We start from the raw sequence: 17383 nt of genomic DNA on the forward strand, positions 1-17383 counted from the left end.
AACCTTTGATGGCTCCTCCTCTTTCCCTGCTTCTTGGGAAACTGCTTTCTCAAAGCCGAGGAAAACATGAAGCGGTGACTTCGGTAACGGCAGAGCGACGCCACCTTAGGGGAGGCTGGCAGGATGCCGTCCGGACATTCCGGTCCTTGAGGAACAAGAGTAGTGAAGCATGACTTGATCTCGGTGGGCAAAACAAAGGCCTAACGCTGGCGAAGGCAGAAGCGAATATCGCTCGTCCCCCTTCAAAATTCCCGAGAGGTGAGTTCAGTATCAAAAGCCTCATCTCTCCAAATTAATAGCTAGTTAGTAAAGGTAATAAAAAAAAAAACCCACTTAGCTGCGTACTTGAGTGATATTGGTATTTATTGACATCAATGCAAAACAAGCTAGGACTAAAAGTAGCTATTTGACAGGAACAGAAATTGGTGCAGTTTCCTTCCTGGAGAGGGTCTGCCCTCAGATCATCGGACCTAAGATAAAACAAAGACTGGATTGTCAAGAACCGAACACAGGTTAAATTTTACTCATTAATATCAAAATCGCTAAAGGCAAAAAGGAGAGGTTTAAAAATATTCTTGGCGCTAAGCTCACATAAGCAAATAAAAAACTACAACTAATCCCAAAACTTCAGGACCCAGGATATAGACACGACATAATTAAGTTTTTGCACAGGCGCAAACGTGTTATACCCTTCACTGTCCTTGTACTACAATTACATGCTCGTTGCGTCTACGCTACACGGTCAACAGTTATCACCAACAATGAATGTAATTAGATCTGAACAAGACTTCACAGTGACTCTGTTCCACTCGGATTCAGAAAAGTTCAATCCAGGGTTTGACCAAAACCTTTGATTACAGAACGAGCTGTCTTTTTTGACTCTCCTCGTGTCGCACCTAATTAACTCCTCACTGGACATTTCCTGCCTGCAAACTGCACTGCGTGGCCCCTCCCTCATCTTTGACACTTTAAAATGACTTTGTAGGAACTGCATAAGAAAGTGAAATTGTATTTCCAACCTGAACCTGCAACCGGGCTCCTGCTCGGACGCAAAAAAAAAAGGAAAAAAAAAAACAAAAACATACTCCTCTGCAGTGTACCTCACCAGCCCAGCGATCCCTTCCTCTGTCTCTATTCCTTTGCCCTGAAGGCACTTCTGGATTGCTTAATACATGCTCTTTGGCTGCCTAGACAGTCAGGACACCTAAGGCCGTTTGGACTTATCACTCCTCTCCTCCTTCTTTCCTATGGCTAATACCACTTTCCTGCTTCTTTTCTAGCGCCGCATCTCCAGACTTGGTGCCGTCATCAGGCGGACAGAGTCGGTTTCGGCTTCGAGCTCCTGGCTGGTAAAGCTGCATTGCCGGGCGATCCTGAAGTAAAACGAAACGTTAATGTCACGACATCGCCGCCAGACATTCCCAGGGGGTCTTCGGAGTCACGAATTATAGGTTGGTACGTACCCCGAAACAACCCCTACGAGACCAGAAACGTGAGGGCACAGGACACGACAGTGTTGATGGTTAACTTGCTTTTAACCTCCCGCCTCCTTTCCCCTCTCTCCAAAGAAAAGCAACCGTTTATTAAGTATTATTGTGTACGCTGAGGGTAAGTTTCCGATAAGTCTGATTTTTATAACCATCTCAAGATGAGCTGAATTAGCTTGAATTTTCTTTACTTAGAAACCTCAGCCATTGCCTATCTCTCCTCCTCATCCGTCAATGGACTTTAACATTCGCTACCACATAGCAAAGTTTTAGGAGGAAAACCAAAATGAAGAAGGCAAAGCCTTGGGGCGCCTGCGTGGCTCAGTCGGTTAGGTGTCTGACTGGATTTCGGCTCAGGTCCTGATCTCACAGTTCGTGAGTTCTAGACCCACAGTAGACAGGCTATCAGCACACAGTCTGCTTGGGATTCTCTCTCTCTCTCTCTCTCTCTCTCTCTCTCAAATAAAAACCTTAAAAAAAACAATGCAAAGTCTTAGTGAAGACCCCCCTGAAATTACGAGCTCATATCCCATGCAACTTGCCACAAAGCATGGCTATTTCTTAATTCACGTATGACAGTTTAACACCCCAGCTTGAGACTCTCTAGGTGGCTCTTTCGATCTCCAATTCCTAATAAGCCTCAACAAAGTCATCATGTACCTCTCGGTTCAAGTCATGCGTGTGGTTTATGATAGTGTGATCCTGGAAAACTTAGATGTATAGGTCCTTTTTAGAACTCAACAAAAAGATTACATGAGCCTTCCTTACCCTTTCTCCCTGGTGTCTGAAAGCTAGCCTTAAAGCATTAGTCTCAACTGAATAATTCCAGCAAAATGTCTCAATATTTTTATAAGATGAGATGTTAAAACAGATAAAGACTCCTGCACAGTATTTGAAGAAACGGATGACGGGGCTCCCGCTGTGCAAAGATGGGACAATTTAAACGTCAACAAGGATGATAACTGATAAAAGCAAGTTGGAATCCATCAAATATTTCTAAATCCACAAGTTCTTATGACAAGGCAAAACTCACGGATGACCTAGAAGTTGCTGGGACCCCAACTCATTACTCTGAATGCCGGTGCATAAAGGGAAAGGATCAAGTGTCTATCTTGCCTTTCCTGGATAAACTGAATTTCAGGCCAAAAATGTTTAGAATACATGGGTCAGGCTTACAATACCTGAACCTACTGATTGGTTGTTTGTTCAATTTTTTCACCCTGAGAAATTTTAAATCTATAGAAATGTTGCAAAACCTGCATAGTGAACACCTAGTACCCTTCTCCTGGATTCACAATTATGAACGTTTTGTCACGTGCTTTTTCAGCCTCTAGTACGCATTGTTTTCCATTTGAGAGTAAGTTGCACACATCATGACCCTTCATCCCTAAATATTTCAGCTTGTATACCCTAAGAACAAGGACATCCTATTCCATAACCACAATGCAATTGCTATTGATTGATCATAGCATTACACTAATGGGGCGCCCGGGCATCACATGTTTCCTGACATCATACAATAGGAAGTACACAACACCCGTCTATGAAGTATTCTTTTTTTTTTTTTTTTTTAAATTATCTTATTTTTAAGTAACCTCTATATGCAACACGGGGCTCGAACCCACAACCCCGAGATCAAGAGTCACGTGCTCTACCGACCGAGCCAGCCAGGTGCCCCTCCATCTATGAAGTGTTCTCGCCAAAAATTGAGCCTGAATATATTCAGGCCTGTGGGTGAGGAGCCGCTTGTTTTCATGAACAGAGTGTGGCACACAGCCGTACTCACTCTTTTCATATTCTCTATACCTGCTTTCCTACGGAGCTTAGTGGTTGTGATAGAGACCATATGGCCCACAAGGCCTACAGTGCTTACCATCTGGCCCTTTACAGAAAAAAAATCGGCCGACCCCTGTTTTTCAAGATAGAACTACCAGTTTTCAAGGAAACGTAGAAGATAGACCATTTAGAGCTGAGAGTTCCACAGGACAAAGTGGTTTCTGCAGCAAATAAAGGGCAGGAAAACAGAAGGAGGGGGGATTGTTTAGGTTAAAAGAGACCTAAGGATACAATACAATTGGTGGACCTTGCTTGGAGCCTATCAAGAAGTTACTAATGAGGCGATTGGGAAAAACGCAGTAGGTAGGGCGCTGAGGACTTACTAGTGTGTGTTGGGGGGGGTGGGGTTGGTGTGAAAATGCTACCGGGGTTCTATGAAGAAAAAGAATCTCTGTCTCTAATATCGACGTATTTAAAGAAGAAATTCTGTGTCTAAGATCTGCTTGACAAGCATCAGTAGGGGCAGGGATGGGGTAGAGTAGAAAGCCTGGCCGGGAGCCGGTAACTGCTGAAGCGTGTGTCTTGTTCTTCTCTGTTCTACTTTTGTGTGTGTCTGAAATGCCTACAAGAAGTTAATCAAAGGACTGCACCGAGACCGAAAAAAGGTTGCAGACAGTTAAAGATCCCCTGTAAAAAGTCTGCCACACACAGCGAGCTGGCCCTCGCCTCTACACGTGCGAGAGGAGAGCAAAAGTCCTCATGGAAACAAACAGAACAAAAAGCACCACCTTGTTTCTTATGCGATCTCTCTTAACCACTTCCTCTTTCTTTTCAGTTTTTTCGGAGCTGCCTACGGATTCGGTACTTTCCGGCTTCTTTCCTTTGTCCCGAACCGCTTCTTTCTCTTTTTTCATTTCCTCTTCCTTCCTCTTAAAAGCCTTCTCCTTCTCATAACGCTCCTTCTGCCTGCGGCGCTCCTCTTCCTGCCGCTTCAGCCTCTCCCTCTCCCGCAGGAGGCGCTCTTGGTCCCGCTCGTAGTCCCGCTCCCGCTCCCGCTCCCGGTCCCGGTAGTCTCGGCTGCCCTCGTCCTCGGGCCTGCGTGGGGAACAGATCTCAGATGGCACCTCCAAACGCCGCCTGCTCCCTGTGGCCTGCTCCCGTGCACGGAGGCGCTCCGGTTAGGACGCGGCCACGACAGGTGACCTTGTGCTTTTGGAGCAGGGTGAAAAAACGCGAGCGTTTTGAAAACCAGTAACAAAACCCAAAGGTTCGTTCGCCCAGACAGACTAAGATGCTAGAATATCTGAAACCTTTCCTCCTCATCCCCTGCACTCCCGCCCCCCTTCGGGCACCAGCCAGGACACAGCGGTAAAACTGGCACGTTGAAACAGGCTGAAAACGGAGTGTCCCAAGGAGCCCTCGGCCACTGACCTCTTAGGCTTTTCGTCTTTAGGCTCGCCGTCAGAGCGCTTGGGCAGTGTACAACTTTGCCCGCTGGCTCTTTCATCGTTCAGATTCTCTTTGTCTAGTTTCTTGGCTTTTTCTCTTTTGTCTAATTCTTTTTCATCTCCCTTTTCTGGCTTCTTGAGTAGCTTTAAAGAGAACAAATGTATTCTTATTTTCAAGGGTAGGACATTTTCTTCTGATTCTACCCGAGAAAACAATATTCCAAGTGTTTTAAATTTAGGCTATAGGAGGCCTTTTTCTGCAGCTACTCTTAAACTTCCAGGTTAAGAACTAGTGCACGGAGAGCAGTAATTGACTAAAAGGATGCTATGAACGTGGAAAGTGTTATCCACTCCAGGTGGTTTAATCACTTGTGGCAATAGGATCAAGACTCCTTTGGCTTGAAATGGGTCAACCTTTTAGTGAAACAGTGCACACTTCCAAGTATGCCTTCTGCAGCCAGCTAGCATACTGATGTAACTTGATGGGAAAATAGGCCACAAATCGAAGATGCCGGGCAGATCATTACTGTTGGACAGTAATGTTGGACAGCCGTTTGCCTGTCGTGCTTGGAGTGACCGATACCTTTGTCACCAAAGGAGGGATCCATTGCAAGAATAATTCTGCCTTGAGCCTGAGAATAACACACTTATGATGGTACGATCAAACATAATTTTCATCATTTGATTTAAAAATCCAAAGGCCTCACAGAACGGTGAGGTTCCGTCTCTACGGAGTAGGAACTCTGCTCAATGTCACATATATATACATACACATGCATATATATGACACGCATATATATGACAAAACGCAGTTCTAAAATAAACGTGCCTTATGAAGTCCAAATTGCTAACAAAACAGTCTCTTTCTCCCATCGCTGCCACAAACCTCTCTAGAATATCCCCAAGTGTTGGATATTCAGAGTGATTCTTAGGCAGAATAGAAGAATTTCGAGTCTCAGAGCGAAGGCATCATACAAAGGTTCATCTCAGGGTGAAGGCATCACACGAGTCAGCAAGCAAGAGGCAAAGCACCACAAGAAAGACTTGAGCATGAAGGCCTGCAGCACGTAGCCACGGCAAACGGCCAGTCGAAACTGGACGCTACGGAGCATCGATGTAGTGAGGATACCACGTGCAGGTTTCATTGGAAGTGTTCTTATTTTTTCTAATGAACATCTTTGTTAGAAGCCAGGATGTTCATTACTCTATTAAGAACAATCGTGAAAGTTTCTAGTATGGCTGGCTCAACCTTCTGCCTTGCTGATAGGAACAGCAAGTCAGGTCACTTGTGCCACGGCAGACAGAGAGAGAGAGATCGCTAGAAAGAATTAAGATGGGAATCTCCCCACCCTGCTGCCCAAGCTCCTTATCGCCTGTAATGAGCCCAGGAGAGACTTGGGGGAACACGCTCTGGCCATAAACTGCTTCATTTTGAGGAGGTAAGAGGAGGAGACCCTGCCACCATCTCTGTGAGATTTTCCCTTTCTCCGGAGGACTAGGCAGTACTTCCCCAGGAAGTTTGCTGGAAGCAAGAGCTGCCTCAGCCATGCCCTCAGAAGGGAAGCGGTAAGGCTGGGAGCTTTCTACAAGCTCGCCTCTTCCTAGGTGCGATGTGTTCATCACAATCAGCTGCTCCCAGATCCCCAGGCAGATGAGAGACGGTAACGGGGAGAATCATGTGAAAGGGAAGCGTGTAACACAGGCTATATTTATCCCTAATACTCCCACAAGGCAGCCCGTTAGGAGAGGCATATGGAAAGAAAGAGCGATTTAGGCATGGTTGTCCTCTAGCCGTAGATTGTTAAAGCTTCCGGGTACCCAGCGGAGCAGCAGGAAGTCATTGGGGCTTCCTTCTAAGGTAGGAATTGAAAATGGCTCAGATTTCAAGAAGACTCAAGTCAGTTGGAAGGAGTTTTCTACAGGTATCACTACCACCACCACCAAAAGGACTTATTATGAACTAAGACCTGTGTGTGTGACATGATACTAGGTGCTCTGTATCATGTACTTGGGTCCTTACATTTTTCTGATTCACAGCTTGTAACAGAAACCTGTGTACCTGAAGACAGTGGAAAACAAACAGATGAGGCAACTTCATGTATCAAATATGAAGGAAAAGCTGAATAAAACCCGTAATTCATGCCAGCCAGCCCTAAGCCCTTACTTATGAAGAACTGAGAATAATAATCCAAACATTGAACATTTTCTGTGACAAAAATAACAGATCTTCATGAAAAAATATCATGTAAATTACTTAATTCTTTTAGATTATCTTGAATTTTTAAAAACAATACCATTCGCATCATAGGAAGGATTTCTATTGGTTCACCTCCTCCCCCGCCCCCACAAAGACAAAAACAAATTTAAAAAAAATTATGTTTACAACAGCACAAGATGCATGCATATCTAAAGAAGTACATGCAATTTTTAGCAACATGCAGTCAGCTCACATCATTTTCATACCTTTATCTTTGGTTCGTCCTTTAATTTGTCCCTTTCTGGAACTCTGTCTATCTTCTTTAACTTTTCTATATCTTTCCTTTTTCGTTTTTCTTCTTCCTTCCACTTCCTCCTCTCTTCTTCTCTTTGCCTTTTTCTTTCTATTTCTCGCCTCCTTCTTTCTTCTCTTTTTTCTTCTCTCATTCTCTGGAAAGAAACATCCACATAAGCCTTCCAACAAGGTAATCATCACCAAAAACCTAATCCACAAGTTATGGCGGGCACCCACTAGACGGGATTGTCTTTCCTTCCTACTTTCTACAAAGTGGCTGCTACCTACTTTCTACCTCTTTAACCCCCTCGCCACCCCACTGAGAATCTGAGAATAAAGACCAGGGCCTGCCAGTATCAGAGTCTCCCCACTGTTGCCTACATGCCGTATTTCCAGAGGCTTTTAGAAAACCAAGGGAGTGTCTCTGGAATAAGCTAAAGACTCTCTGGGTTTGCAGAGCGCATCCTTGGCCCAACAACACGAAGGAGAGGGCCAGAGGGTGAGGCCAATGAGCCGCATCTTTCAAAGAATCACGGTAGAAAAGGTAGCTGTTTCTCCACTAGGATCCCAATTCAATGCTTGTATGCTTATGGACTACGAACGAGTGAAAATATAAAGTATCGAGAGAACTATAAAAACAAAAGGTTTACCTGCTTGTTTTTCAGGAAGCTCAAAAGTGGGGTTGTCTTTTTAGCTACATAAATGTAAACAGATTATTAATAATACTTATCAACCCCTAGAAAGGATTCCATTTTCTGACATTCCCTGCCAACCACCCAAGGTGGGAAAACTATACCCCTTAAAACAGTTCACGAGTACATTATCAGAAAAGAGTTTTACGGTAGTTTACTTCAATTCTGAAGGTTTGAAATACTTTTTTCAAAAGTGAAGAAATCCAAATTCAAGCAGTTTTTTAACAGACTAATTCCCAGTGTCAGTGAGAATTAAGTGCAAAGGATAGTCTCTTGTTTCGGACGGCAATATAAATTTGTTCAACTGGGAAGAAACTGGGGGAAGGCGCTAAAAATATCTCATCTTTTTGTCCCCATAATTCCACTTCCAGGAATTTATTCTAAGGAAATTATCAGAGATGGGCTTAGACTCTGCATCCATTAATAAGATCCATTTTAGAAAAATAATTTAATTTCCCATATCCTGAACAATGCTATCTAGCCTTGTAGTTAGCATTTTTGAAAGCCTACTTCCTTTGGATAAATTCCTAGGAGTGGAAATCCTGGGTCAGGGGCTATGCTTATGTTTGGAGCTGAGAGAGGAGTGACAATTTACTGCTAGGGCCAACGTCCAAACTAGAATTTCTCAAGGAGTTCTCAATTTGGCAGTAACTGACTTCATTTTTTGATATTTGCAGTTCACATGTTTTTCGGGAATGTGAGCTGCTTGTTACCAGAAAATACCAATTGATCTTCAAAGGCCTGCCGACGTCAAAACGTCCCATGAGTCTTCAAACTTTTTCTGCTTATATTTATGTGGCATTAAAATAGGTCACGGAGCATTTTTCCCATCTTATCAATGCATTTACATAATCCTGTGAGGCAGGTATTATCGTCTGCACTTTATAGCACAGAGGCTCAGAGAAGTTAGGGCCTTCCCCCTGGTCACACAGCTAGCAAGTGACAGAAGTAGGAGTCAGGTCTTCTGATGAAAAAGCCGTTGCCCTTAATTCCTGTTGCCCACTTACCTATTAATTCTCTATTTTTTGCTTCTATTTCCTCTAGCAGTGTCTCTGGAGTAGATGTCATTTTCTCATTATCTGCAGCATAACTTTCCAAAAATTTCCTATATTCTGGATCTAAATAATTGTTTCGGTAAACAGAAAATATAGCAGACTTTAAAAAAAAACTTTCTACATCATGGAAGATTAAAAATAAACCTAAACATACCCACTAGACCGTTTAGGGCTTTATTGGCCTATTACTCTCGGAACTCCTATTCCCTATACTCACTAAGGGAGCCTGGTACGACATCAAGTCAGGGATAAGCAGACACCACACGTTGTAACAGAACCTCCAGGCATGTTAAGTAGTTTGCTTTTAAAAGTCACTGTCCACCTAATCCAGACTCACACTTACGTGAGAACTGCAAGTTGTCGTTATGGGACCTTCACAGTATTACAGATGGCACGTAAGCAATTCCTGTATGGGCATCCCTCACTTTAAGTAAACCCAACACGGGGCGCCTGGGTGGCTCAGTCGGTTAAGCGGCTGGCTTCGGCTCAGGTCACGACCTCACCGTTCCCGAGTTCGAGCCCCACATCGGGCTCTGTGCTGACAGCTCGGAGCCTGTTTCAGATTCTGTTGTCTCCCTCTCTGTCTCTGCCCCTCCCCTGCTCGTGCTCTGTGTCTCTCAAAAATAAATATACATTAAGTAAACCCAACATATTGAGGGGGGATGTCCTAGATGTTGCACTGGAGCTGATGATTCCTGGAGTTTTCTCGACGCATCTGACATCAGAAAGGGTAACACATTGGCGTCATCCCATTGCTGGTATTTGGAGTTTCTGTGCACTGTGGGGCATGTCACTTGATCTAGTCTTCCAGATCCGAATCTATGATATAATCAGTCACTAGCTGTGTGTTGAATCTTTTCTGTGTTTTCTTTATAATACCCACTATAATAATAAGTAATGGAAATCAAACTAGAGGATTCCAAAATATCAGATATAAAATGTTACAGCTAAGTCCATATCCAACATAACATTACACAGAGCTCAAAATCTGGATCCAGTTTACCTTACGTGGCAATTATTCCAGTTTTTCAGTTCCCGTATTCCAGTTCAATGTAATTACTATGTGTGCAGTTAACTGCATATTCAAAGCCTAGGAAAATAGGACTAGCCACTTCCACTACTTTAGGTTATGTTCCTCAAGTACAGAAAACTTTCCATCCCAGCTCTCAATGATAAACCTTCCCTCTCTATAAAAATGGAAACCAAAAGAAATAAATAAGGGGCGCCTGGGTGGCTCAGTCGGTTGAGCGTCCGGCTTCGGCTCAGGTCATGATCTCACTCACGGCTCGTGGGTTCGAGCCCCATGTCGGGCTCTGTGCTGTCAGCTCAGAGCCTGGAGCCTGCTTCAGATTCTGGGTCTCTGTCCCTCTCTGCCCCTCTCCCACTCATGCTGTCTCTCTCTGTCTCTCAAAAATAAAAATAAACGTTAAAAAATATATAAATAAATAAATAATCATCATCATAAAATACATTGAGACCTCCAAGAGTTGTACTTTGATACATCTGATTTTTCACCATTGTCTTCCAGTCAACAAACCAAAGGTAATTTACCGCTCGACAGTCAATGCTATATCGCTTGATGGTGAAGGAATGAGATGGCACCAGCCAAAGAGTGGGAACTCTACAGGAAACCCACTTCTATTCCGACAATTAAGCAAAGCTTTCACCAGTGACTTACATTTCTCACAAACTTTATTCTGTGTGTTTTCCTATTTAAAAGACTGGAATCCAATTAATTCCCACAAAGGTAGTCATTTTTTTAAAAAACCCAGGGCGACAGCATTACATAACTAGAGCTATACTGTACCATCATCGATAGTCCCAACTTTGGTATCTCTTTTCTTAGTCTTCTTTTTTGCAGCTTTTTGAAAAGGTGCAAATTCTACTATGGCAGGATATTCCTGACCTGTTTAGAAAAAAATACCACACTTGCTATAACAACAAAAAAGCCAAAAGTGGATACAAGAGTCAACCCACCATTCTCTAGGCCTCCTTTGACAGCAGTCAACTGAATAGGGCCCCTCAATGGGAATAAATCACAAGGGCACAAATCACATGGGCACAACTAAAATCAGTATGTTACCAAAGGAGCCCCAATTTCACACTGATAACATAACGAAAAGATATGGCAGGGAAGTAAAATAATCATTTAACTTCAACTTTTAAAGTGTGATATTTTGATATGAGGGGGAAAAAATCTATAAATCAATGTTCATTTAAAACATACAACAGAGGGGCGCCTGGGTGGCACAGTCGGTTCAGTGTCCGACTTTGGCTCAGGTCGTGATCTCACAGTTCGTGAGTTCAGGCCCTGCATTGGGCTCTGTGCCGACAGCTTGGAGCCTGGAGCCTGCTTTGGATTCTGCTCCTTCCCCACTCGTGCTCTCTCAAAAAAGAAACATTTAAAAATATTTTTTAAAATACATCAGGAATCTCTAGAATAGGCAAATCTGTAGAGATACAAAGAAGATTAGTGGCCACCTAGAGCTGGGGCATAGTTGGGGGAGAATGGAGAGTGAGAGCTAATGAATACGGGGTTTCTCTTTGGAGAGCGAAATGTATTCTAAGATCAGATTGTGGTGATGGCTGCACAACTCTGTGAATATACTAAAACCCACTGAACTGTACACTTTAAGAGGGTGACTTTTATGGCATATGAATTATAGCTCAATAAAGCTGTTATAAAAAATATGCCAGGAGACAGCAAAAGCAGTCAATAAAAGTGAAAAATCGATCATTGAACTACATCAAAATGAAAAACTTTTGTTTATCTAAGGGACAAGTTAACAGAGTACAAAGGCAACCCACAGAATGGGAGAAAATATTTGTAAATCATACATCTGATAAGGGGTCAATATATACAAAATATATAAATAACTCCTACAACTCCCCAGCAACAAAAAACCCAATTGAAAAATGTTCAAAGGACTTGAATAGACATTTCTACAGAGGTGATATATAAATGGCTAACAAGCATATGAAAAGATTAAAATATTACCTCACTGATCATTAGGGAAATGCAAATCAAAACCACAATGAGCGATCACCTCACACCCATTAGAAAGGTAGCTACTAAAGAAAAAAAAAAAAAAAAACCACAGAGACTAACAAGTGTTGACGAAGACATGAGGAAATTAGAACCCTCGTGCATTACTGGTAGGAACACAAAATGGTGCGGTTGTTATGGAAAACAATATGGTGGCTCCTCCAAAAAATTAAAACTAGAATTACCATATGACCCAGCAACTCCACCTTCAGGTATATATTCAAAAGAAGCGAAAGCAGAGACTTGCGTAGATATTTGTACACCCACGTTCATGGGAGCATTATTCGCAATAGCCAAAAGGCGGGAGCAACCCAAATGTCCTCCAACGGAGAAATGGTTAAGCAAAATGTAGTATTTACATACAATGGAATATTACTTAGGCTTAAAAAGGAGTTTCTGACCCACCCTACATGGCTCAACCTTGAGAACATTATGCTAAATAAACAAGCCAATCACAGAAAGTCAGACACTATGTGGTTCCACTCATATGAGGTACCTAGAATGGCCAACTTTATGGAGACAGAATGATGGCTCATAGAGGTAGAATGATAGTTGCCAGAGGCTGGGGGGAGGAAGAAATGGGGATTTATTGTTTAATGGGTATAGAGTTCCAGTCCTGCAAGATAAACAGGTTCTAGGAATTGGTTGCACAGTGTGAATGTACTCAACTGAACTGCAGAATTCAAATGGTTAAGATGGTAAATTTTGTGTATTTTACCACAATTTTTAAAAAATGTGTATGAAAAAAAAGGAATGAGGTAATGATTATAGGCTACAACATGGATGAACCTTGCAAACACGTTAAGTAAAAGAAGCAGTCACAAAGGCTACATATTGTATAAATCTGTTTCTAGGAAATATCTACAGGAGGAAGGAGGGGAGATGACTAATGGTTATAGGATTCTTTTTGGAGTAATAAAAACATTCTGGAATTACATCGTGGTGATGGTTGTACAACTTTGTGAATATACTAAAAACCATGGAATTTTATGGTATGTGAATTGTATCTCAGTAAAAAAATATCCCAGTGACTGCTGGAAAAAGAAAATACACCAGACCCCTGTTATAGAATGATGTCATAAAGGGTATAAAATACTATCATTGGCATGTAGACATAAGCCAGAATAGAATAAATAGAAATGACCAGAGGGCATCACAAAGAAGTCAGGGAGGAAGCATGATTTTGGAAATCCTACTGAATACAGAATCAGATTAGTTTATTAACTGATATATTTGAGAAGGAGTAAATAAATCAGACTAAAGCAGAAGGAATTGTGGAAGAGAGGCTGAAAAATCAAAAAAACAAACAAAAACCCCAGAAGTGAGGCCAGCCTATGAAGGACCCTGACTACCAGGCTATAGAATTTGGACTCCCCCCCCCCCCGCCCCCCATAACTGCTGTCTTAAATCACTATTTTCAAAAACATTAATTTCATGGCAGTGTAACAGACTGACTTATACAGAAATGAAAAAAAAAGGAAAATTCTGCAAGTTTAAAGACAATGGGTTGTCTAAGCGTTGGGAGGCAAGGACACAGTGTGAAAAGTATTAATGAGTAGATGAACGAGACATTAAAAAATAAACTGGAAAAATTCATCCCTTGTTTAAATATAAGGGATAAAAAAGAGAGGAAAAAAGTTAAACATAACTCAGGTTTCCAGGAAAACATTGCTATCTAGTGGAATAAAGTTGGGAGTGGAGAAGTAAGTGGTTTCAGGGGTCTGTGGGGGCACGGGGATTAATAAGATCTGGTGAAACACAGTGGAAATCCTTCAACTTTTCCTGGCATGTTCCCTCACAAAGATTTCATTTTTACCAACTCTGAAGTAATACTGAAAAACAGTCCAACAAAAAGATACTTTGCTTGCCTATAACAGTTACAAGACAAAAAAGGAAGTGGGAAATAGCAGCTTGGATATCCTCTAGCTACAATGTTGCAAGTGGCAGATAATAAAGAGAGTTAAGGCAGAAGTTTTTCTTCCCTATAGAATCCTGGATACAAAGTGGGAGATCGTGAAGTTGGATGTTTTAAGCACAAATACGAATCGGAACGTTGAACAGTGTTCCCAACTGGGAATTACTGGCTTAAAGGATTTAACCTAAATCAATGAATGTTGGTCCTTGAAGTGAGATGACAAGTAAATATTTAAAATTTGTTGTACAAGTTTAAAGAGCCGTTTATCAGTATTGCTGTTGAAGCTGGTAAATAGAACAACAGATCGCCTAATCCAGGGCGAAAAAAATTGGCCACAGGAAGAGAAAACAGTGGCAATTTCATTCAGTCGGTCAAACTACAGAAATAACAGGTTAATAAAAATATCCAAGGGCTGTGAAAAGTCACACATCTATTTATAAGACTGCAATAAGCTTAGTAAATGTGTAAAACTCTTTAGAGGCTGCACATTTTATCACCGAGTTTTAGAAAAGCTATGAAGGCACTGAGAAAACACTGTGATACACACATTGTCTTAAACATACAAATGACAAAGAAACTCCCCTTCAGTTACAAGGACTCACCTTTATTGTCAAGGAATACATAACCATCAAAGCGATCCCTGAACAAAATAATGTCCTCTTGGTTTTTAAAGTTGATGTATGCTCTGGCATACATATGAGGATACAGACTGCAGAGAGGAAAGCAATTATGTAAATGTGCTTGCAGGTGTCTGAATTACAAGTATGCATATATTAAAGAGACAGGCTCAAAAATCAAATGGAAACAGTAGGGTAAAAAAGAATGAAAGAAAAATTTTCATTTACCCCCGCCCTCTTTTATTTATTCATTTTACCTAGTATCATTAGAAAAAAACTCAAAATAATCATGCTCCGGCATAGGCTGAAGATGTTCCTGAAGCTGCTCCTTGGTCAAAGTGGGAGGTAATCTCCGAATGACCACCTTAAGAAACGAACAAGGAAAATGAAATTAGTACAAATCCATTTCCTGTCATACCTGAAAGAATCACCATCCCTGAAAAAAAGTTGGTCTTTAAAGGATGAGCTCACATATTAAAAACCCAGTAGAAAATTATTCTAATGTTCAGAATTAGTCAAGACTAATCTTGACTAACGTTTTGTTTTTGGTTTTTTTTGTTTGTTTGGTTGGTTTTTATTACAAACTCTTGAAATAAGAACAGCAGAGAGCAAGGAAAATCTTAGGTTCTGTTAAACAGAACCCAGCAGTTTACCAGGTTTTTGCATCATTTTCTATCACCCATTTTTCGACAGATGTAGTAACAAGAAATTAATAGGCCAATCCTGGTCTTTTGTGGGTACCATGAACATTTGACTTATGATCCCCTTACCGCAGCCAACATATCCTAAAACAGAATCCTTCCGCATTCAGCATAGAGAATTCAAAACGCTAAGGAATACCAAAAGTTCCTTATTGCTCCCAAAATAAGATGAACCCGCCCCGCCCCCCCCCCCTCCGACCATGAATCCCCCCACTCCCGCTCAACTCGCCTCCATTACTACTCTGGTCACAAACTACTCCCACCCCCGATGGCCCCTTCACTATTTAATAATCCACCCCCCCACCCCCACCCCCATTAACCTTCTAATTCCTCATTCTCTTTACTATCGATCCCTCTTGCACTCTTCTCACAGCTCGGATTTCCACCTTCTCATCTAGGAATCCCTCCCTTTTCCCTCACTCGTACCCCGGGGCTTGGCCGACAGGGGCTCCCTCGATCTCGGGCGAGTGGATGAAGACTAGGTGACGCGATTTTCACTCAGGTAAAGAAACAGAGGGGCAGACTGGGAGGGGAAAGAGGGCGGCCCCACTCCCAACCATCCTCGCGGGTGGCGGACCCGTCCCGCCCTCTCCCGGGCCAACAGCCGGCCAGGCACCTTGCTCAGCGCCTCCTTCTTCTCCTTATTTCGATCCTGCTTATCTTCCCCTTTGGCGCTGTCCCCCGAAGCTCCACCGCTGCTGCCCGTGGCCCCCGGGGGAGTCAACAGGGTTACTCGTTTCTCTTTAGGCCTGTGATCCTTCTCCTCCTTCATGGCCACGGCTTCGCTCCTGAGAACCGCAGCTCGGCCTAAACGCCGCTACGCCGGGCACCTACGACGCCCGGCCCACTCCCGTCTAGCTCCGCCCCCAACAAACGCCCCTAGTGATAAACCAGGCCCCGCGTTCCATTGGGCCCGGCCAGGATCTCGCGAGACTTCAGGGCGCCAGGCTTCCTTTGATAGAAAGGTCTTAGCACCTGGTCTTAACTTCCCGCCGGCGGAAGGTCCGCACAGCCCAATCCCCTGGTGGCCCAGACTCCCTCGGGGCCGCTCTTCGCACGTCATTAGCAACTCCGCCATCTTGGCTAGAACGACTCTTTCGAGGACTACAAATCCCGGCATACAACGCAGCTAGCTCCTCCTAGCCAGGCGTCTGGAGCCACAGATGGGTCAGTATTCCTATCTGTAAGTGGAATCTTGACTCTCGAAAGTTTAGTGTTTTTCAGGTCAAAAGATAGGTTCTGCAGGCTTCGTTTTCCTCCAGTAGCCCCATGTTATCCAAAGTTTATCTCACTGGGGGAGCGACTTGTGTTTTCTTTTTTTAGACTTGTATTTTCTATCATTCATTCTAAAGTGTACTCTGAGCAACTTTGGCATTTCCTTTCCTTACCCTGATTAGGATTCACAGATACTTAATGAACACTCACCGTTCACTGGTATTTAAAGGACTAATATGACCAAAATGTATGAGATTTGTTTCCCTTATCCTTTTTTAAGTAAAAGAATTCTCTCATGCTTCATGAGGAGAAAATAAAATAAAACCCACTTGCTTTACATGGGATTACGCTTTCTCCCGCTTTGAAAAAGGTCAATTATTCGCTTTTTATAATAGCCCCAAACTGGAGACGATCCAAATGTCTGCCAACTGGCGAACGAGCAAACAAAATGTGGCACATCCACAGAGTGAAATAATACTCAACAGTGAAAATGAACTGATAACGTCTGTCAACATGAATGAATCGCAGAATGATTATGCTGAGTGAAAAGACCCAGACGCAAAGAGAGTACAGGCTGTACAATCTCATTTATCGGAAATTTTAGGAAAGGTAAAACTATAGTGCTAGATGGCAGATCAATGATTGCTTGGGGATTGGGGTAGGGAGAAAGGATTGACCACAGAGAGACCCCAGGAAACATTTTGGAGTGATGAAAATGCTCTTTATCATGATTCTGGTGATGGTTACATGACTGCACGCATTTGTGTAAACTCGTTTAATTGTACACTTAAAATTGGCGGATATTATTTTCAGTAAGTTAAACTTCAATAAAGTTCAGCCCCCTCCAAATTAAAAAAAAAATGCAAAATTTGAAAAAAATGCAAAATTTGAAAAAAAATGCAAAATTTGAAAAATTTGAAATGCTCCCTAAATGAGAGAG

General features: G+C 42.6%; 1 protein-coding gene across 2 annotated transcripts; it reads right to left on the reverse strand.

The window, feature by feature from the left end:
• Positions 1-345: 345 nt before the first annotated feature.
• On the reverse strand, positions 346-16197 carry UPF3B (UPF3B regulator of nonsense mediated mRNA decay). Of its 2 annotated transcripts, XM_049644775.1 has the most exons (11): positions 15845-16197; positions 14785-14891; positions 14513-14619; positions 10757-10855; positions 8902-9012; positions 7853-7896; positions 7175-7357; positions 6732-6770; positions 4695-4855; positions 4052-4358; positions 346-1373 (listed from the first exon to the last, which is right to left on the reverse strand). In XM_049644775.1, exons 1-11 carry the CDS (start codon positions 15998-16000, stop codon positions 1224-1226), a joined length of 1464 nt encoding a protein of 487 aa, XP_049500732.1. In that variant the 5' UTR covers positions 16001-16197; the 3' UTR covers positions 346-1223. The 2 variants fall into 2 exon arrangements, with proteins under 2 accessions (XP_049500732.1, XP_049500733.1); XM_049644776.1 differs by lacking the exon at positions 6732-6770 and having other exon boundaries at positions 15845-16192.
• Between the last annotated feature and the right edge of the window lie 1186 nt (positions 16198-17383).

Source organism: Panthera uncia, chromosome X (genome assembly GCF_023721935.1).
Source record: "Panthera uncia isolate 11264 chromosome X, Puncia_PCG_1.0, whole genome shotgun sequence".
Classification (NCBI taxonomy): domain Eukaryota; kingdom Metazoa; phylum Chordata; class Mammalia; order Carnivora; family Felidae; genus Panthera; species Panthera uncia.

Excerpts from the sequence above, each read along its gene's own strand:
- UPF3B (XM_049644775.1), bottom strand. The coding sequence starts at position 16,000 with ATGAAGGAGGAGAAGGATCACAGGCCTAAAGAGAAACGAGTAACCCTG. Across the intron at positions 14,892-15,844 it reads AGAAGGAGGCGCTGAGCAAG|GTGGTCATTCGGAGATTACC; the intron begins GTGCCTGGCCGG and ends TCGTTTCTTAAG. Across the intron at positions 6,771-7,174 it reads AGGACGAACCAAAGATAAAG|GTACACAGGTTTCTGTTACA; the intron begins GTATGAAAATGA and ends CACTGTCTTCAG.